A 4835-nucleotide genomic window follows, 5' to 3' on the forward strand; every position below is an offset into this window, starting at 1 on the left:
CCTGAGTAGCCAAAATATGTCAAGACATTAGACAGTTAGACATTATATTCAGTCTATAAAACTATAGGTTATAGCTTTCAAGTAAAAGTGAATTAATATTTATTACTATTCAATAGTAATTACTATCTCTGCATTGTGGCGGCATTTTACTGCTAATGGTAGCCAGCCAGTTTGCAAGCTACATGGTAACATTAGCAAAGTAATGGAAAGATTTCATTCTAGTCAGACTGTGCAATTTAGGACAAATTTGTTCTCCGTTTCCAGTGACAAAAACCAAAGTACACAGTAAAATGACAGACAATGTGATGTTATGAAGACTTGAGCTGCAGTTTTGTTTGTTTGTTTTTTAAGATTATGCTTTTATTGGCAATAACCTTTCAGCTGTAGGCTCAGTTTGGTAACATCAACAGGTTTTTTGGTCCAAATACCAAAAATAAATGTAAAATTCCAATCCCCGTAACAATTAAATATGTTAAAGACTGACACAACGAAAATCTTACTTGTGCTCATAAATTATACCCATGTTCTAACCAAATAAACATCAAACTGCATTTAGATTAAAGCCAGTGTTTGGTTGGTCTGTTTTGGGCTACTGAGGAAACATGGAGACCCAAATGGCAAACTCTGCTGGAAAAGGACCCTATGTAGATATTGAGGGCTCTTTCCAAGCTAACGAAAACATGATTCATAATACACAAGTGAAAACATTTTTTTTCTGCTAATGGATCCCTCTAAATCTCACACATTGTTCCTTTAATATCCTTAAAATTATCATTATATATTACAAACCCAGTCTTCTAAGTCTCTGTAGCACACACATCTGTACATCCTGAGAACAATAAATCAAAGCCAGTCAGGAGAGAAGTTTAAAATGTCAACATTTGGAAACTATTTATTGAACCTTTGTCATCTGTTAAATACATAGGTTTCTAGTCTTATTCTTTCTGCCTAGTCAAGACAGAGTAGGATTATTTACACTCTGGATAGGAGGAATGTTGCAGGACTCTTTAAGGCGCATAAATCTTTTGGCTTAACTTGAGTGGAACAATAACACAAAAGTAGTGAAATCATGATTAGTAAGCAAAAGAGCCAACTAAGAGCAAACTATTTTATCAGAGACCCCTCATCTCCAGCTCTTCTAAGTGATGACTGTTAAATTATACTGTCCAAAAAAATGAGGGGGAGGGATGAAGAAAAACCCTTTGAAAATGACAAATTACTTGGGCCTTGATCTCACATAGGACTCACAAGCACACACTTTAGGCAACAGTTTTGAATGTCTGCAATATTAAGTTGGTTTGGTGGATCAGCCTGTTGGCACTGATGAAGACATTTATTGCCCTGTGAGTGGGAGAGAGAGAGAGAGAAACAACATTACCAAAAATTAGCATTTAATTTCACACCTTGAGACAGCGATATCATAGTGTTAAATTCCCATTTCAGTTGGCTACCAAAAATCACCACCATATCTGCTTACTTTCCATCTTTGAAGTACGTTTTTAGTGTGTCACTAAAGCTTTTCGAGTACTTCACAAACTCCTTCTTTTGGTGTTCAAGTGCCTGGAAACAAATCATTCATCAGCACAAAACTATTACGCATTCTATTACGCATATATTGAATTAATAAGTCTACATCAAAGTTCTAGTACAAAGCAGAGATAGGCTAATGAGAAATACAGGAAAGTGTCTCACCCTGCGGTTCTGATATTGATATTTCTTAAACACAATGTTGACTGTGTCTAGTAGTTCCTTTATGGCACTGGCTATGTCTCTGTGGAAATCATTAAGAAAATCCATGTCTTGATTCATCCAAAACAAAAATGCTTTCTTAGAGGTCCAGTTCAAACAATGTCCATAACAACTGAGTCCTTGCAACAAAAAAACCCAAATATCAGCCATTTCACCATTTTCTGCAATCAGTCATTACATTCAAATGCTAAATATGCTTGCCTTATTTAATTCATATGGGCTTTAAAAAATAAAACATGCAATAGTGATATATAGTACTGTTTTTACTTTGTAGAATGCAGAAAAACAGTAAATAAACATGTATGATTTTTTTTTGGTTTTTCATTGCAAGGGCTCAGTTAGTGGGCTCTGGAATGTGCGTGTAATTTTATATATATATATATATATATATATATATATATATATATATATATATATATATAATAATAATAAAGCACTTTGCTTGCATGCACCATGGTGCAATAAATTTTGGGCTACAAACTGGGCACAGCCTTTGAACAAAAACAAGTGTAAACACAGTCTTATACCATCAAAGCATCTATCAAGTTCCAATTACTACAGAGCATCAGACATCATCTTGGTTAGTGGTATCAATAGCAGTATTCCAATAAACGGCAGTAACAGGCATCTGTGCCCATTCAGGGGGCCTGTGCTCACTTTATGGTCTGAAGGAAGCGCACTCTGTCGTTGATCTCATCTGGGATTTTGCTTAGGATTTGTTTAAGAGCCCTGGCTTTGTCATTCAAGTCCTGGAACTCCTGCTCTGGTCTCTCAATCATGTACTCTAAAAACATGGTGAAAAGGTTTTCAAGAATAACATTGGTTGGTAAAATATTATATTGCATGGCTTAAGGACAAAGTCTAAGGGCCTGAGGCCTTATAAGAAAGCTTTTTGGAAGTTACACAATATTTTGAAGGGCCACTGGATAAAAGCAAAGACTGACATTATACCTTCAACATCATCTGCAGCCATGCGAAGTAGCGACTCTGTAAAGTTGATCTCAACATTCTTCTTCTCTAGGATCTTCATTATAATGTCCTGAGTAAGCCCTGGATTTTCTTTCTCTGCCTTAGGAAAGCAAAATAATCAAATACTGCCACATTTCATTTTGCTAGACATTATGTTGTAAGATAAAACAAGACTACTCCCCACCCCCCAACAAAGGAATCTTACTTTAATGAAAGCTGCACGCAGTGTCTGTGCTGCTGATAGGTTTATCCTCTCCAACTGTAGCATTAAAACAAAAATCACATACAGCATTTCTGGCTTTGAATGAGTGTATCTTAGAAAATCACTATTGTATACACAAGTCGCTACTATATAAACAATTTTCAATCTTCCTCAACAGGGTGGAGAACATGCTCTAAGTAACAGGAAATTAATCCTGTCTCTTAATTACCTCATTGAAGACCGGGTACATGACAGCATATAATGTCATAGAGACCATTGAACTTGTCTCAGCTTCATTCTTCATCTCTTCCATTGTCATCCTCAATGGATAGCCCACCAAATGGGTAACTGAAGCAGGCTAGAACTTACTATCCTTTAAAAAGTGCTGTAGACTTAGAAAGAATATTATTGTTTCAGTGCAGTGTTTATTACTGTTTCATACACAACGAACATTAAACATTAGTTTTATTAAATTGAGCTAGCCATGCTAAATGACCCTTTTATGTAATTAGCTAGCCATAAAAAAAATCTAGACTTTCCTAGTCCTCTAATAGTCCTCCTGCGCAGCACATTTTAGTGTTCTCGGAGGTCGTCAGCTAGCTACGTAATAAACCAGTCATACACTTAAAATGGGTATTTTGAAACAGGGTAAACAATAAGTGCAGAGGCAAGTTATTCTAGGGCCATTAGTGAGAAATTTTGCCCTTCCTGGCAGGGTCCACTAAAAAAAACAAATATTGCTAGCTAGCCATCTATCTAGCGCTAAAATTGGTATCTAAGATTATAGCGGGTTAAAGCTGGCTAACAACATCCACCAAACGGTACAGTGCCCATTCTCGTCTGGCCATAGAAAGAGACAATTGCACCATTGAACTGTTACGGAACACGCTAGCTACACATTTTGCTGTAGCTATAACAACAAAACGTAGCTAGCGCTGGCTACCAATGTTTAACCTAAATTAAGATTGTGGCCAGTTGGCGCGCCAACAAATTATATATACGCGCTCAGAAAACAACAGGCTAGGTATGAATTACAACGCATAAAGTTACAAAAAGCAAACATGTTTCAGCCAACCTAGCTAGGCTGAAACACGAAAGTGGCTAGCTAACGTTAGATGGTCTGAAACGTGAGAAAAGTAACCCAACCTTGATTGCCATGACAACGATATTGTGTTTAAACCTGACAAAATAACTACGAAGTCTTCCTTCATTAATATCTTAACTTAGACCAAATAAAAGCTGGTTAACCTGATGGCTAATAATGGCAACACAAATAGCTAGCTAGTTAGCTAGCTAAGTTAGTCTTATAATTGCTTAGCTGGCTGGCAGACTTAAAGCTGCTAACGTCGCGACATTCTACATCAAATCACAGTAAAAAAAAAAATAAAATTCAACATCGAACAATACCTTCTCTCGTCTTCGGATGAAAGTAAATCCAAAGAGAAACAGCGGCAATTGACCTATCTAGCAAATACAGCTAGCTAGCTGTTTTCTTTTTAACTTCGAAAGGCGGAAGTTTTGTGAACCGAGACTTTCATGATAACTTCCCCATGTTGACCAATCAGCTTTCATTATAAACCTGTGCCTCCAGAGAGAATGGTGTAATATACAGCATAATTATATGCTACTATATTATACTTGACTACTACTACTATATACTACACTAATGGATACTGCATTCTACTCCCTGTTGTATAGTATCGACACATTAGACGCTATTAGACCCGTTACACTTCAAAGTGGTAAAAGCTCCCTGAGCACTGTGATTCTGGTGTGTTTTTAACATGCCCTTGCCCACTTCGCCTCGACTAGGGAATTCCTCAGTGACATGAGTCCTCGGAGGGGTGAGGGAACGAATTAATTAAACAAATGGCCACGGCTGAACCTGCCCAGCATGCATTTCCACCTTTTACAT

At 37.0% G+C, this 4835-nt stretch overlaps 1 protein-coding gene across 2 annotated transcripts; it reads right to left on the bottom strand.

The window, feature by feature from the left end:
• Positions 1-861: 861 nt before the first annotated feature.
• Positions 862-4556, bottom strand: pdcd10b (programmed cell death 10b). Of its 2 annotated transcripts, none has more exons than XM_027013168.1 (8): positions 4328-4556; positions 3150-3305; positions 2924-2977; positions 2701-2818; positions 2407-2533; positions 1693-1771; positions 1478-1560; positions 862-1341 (listed from the first exon to the last, which is right to left on the bottom strand). In XM_027013168.1, exons 2-8 carry the CDS (start codon positions 3237-3239, stop codon positions 1260-1262), a joined length of 633 nt encoding a protein of 210 aa, XP_026868969.1. In that variant the 5' UTR covers positions 3240-3305; positions 4328-4556; the 3' UTR covers positions 862-1259. The 2 variants fall into 2 exon arrangements, with proteins under 2 accessions (XP_026868969.1, XP_026868962.1); XM_027013161.2 differs by having other exon boundaries at positions 3150-3312; positions 4328-4555.
• Between the last annotated feature and the right edge of the window lie 279 nt (positions 4557-4835).

Source organism: Electrophorus electricus, chromosome 19, assembly GCF_013358815.1.
Source record: "Electrophorus electricus isolate fEleEle1 chromosome 19, fEleEle1.pri, whole genome shotgun sequence".
In the NCBI taxonomy this organism is placed as follows: Eukaryota; Metazoa; Chordata; class Actinopteri; order Gymnotiformes; family Gymnotidae; genus Electrophorus; species Electrophorus electricus.

Bases quoted from the DNA above. Each gene is read 5' to 3' on its own strand.
- pdcd10b (XM_027013168.1), bottom strand. From the start codon at position 3,239: ATGACAATGGAAGAGATGAAGAATGAAGCTGAGACAAGTTCAATGGTC. The intron at 2,819-2,923 runs GTAAGATTCCTT...TGCTTTCCTAAG, and splicing joins TGCGTGCAGCTTTCATTAAA to GCAGAGAAAGAAAATCCAGG. The intron at 1,772-2,406 runs GTGAGCACAGGC...TGATTTCCACAG, and splicing joins CGCTTCCTTCAGACCATAAA to AGACATAGCCAGTGCCATAA.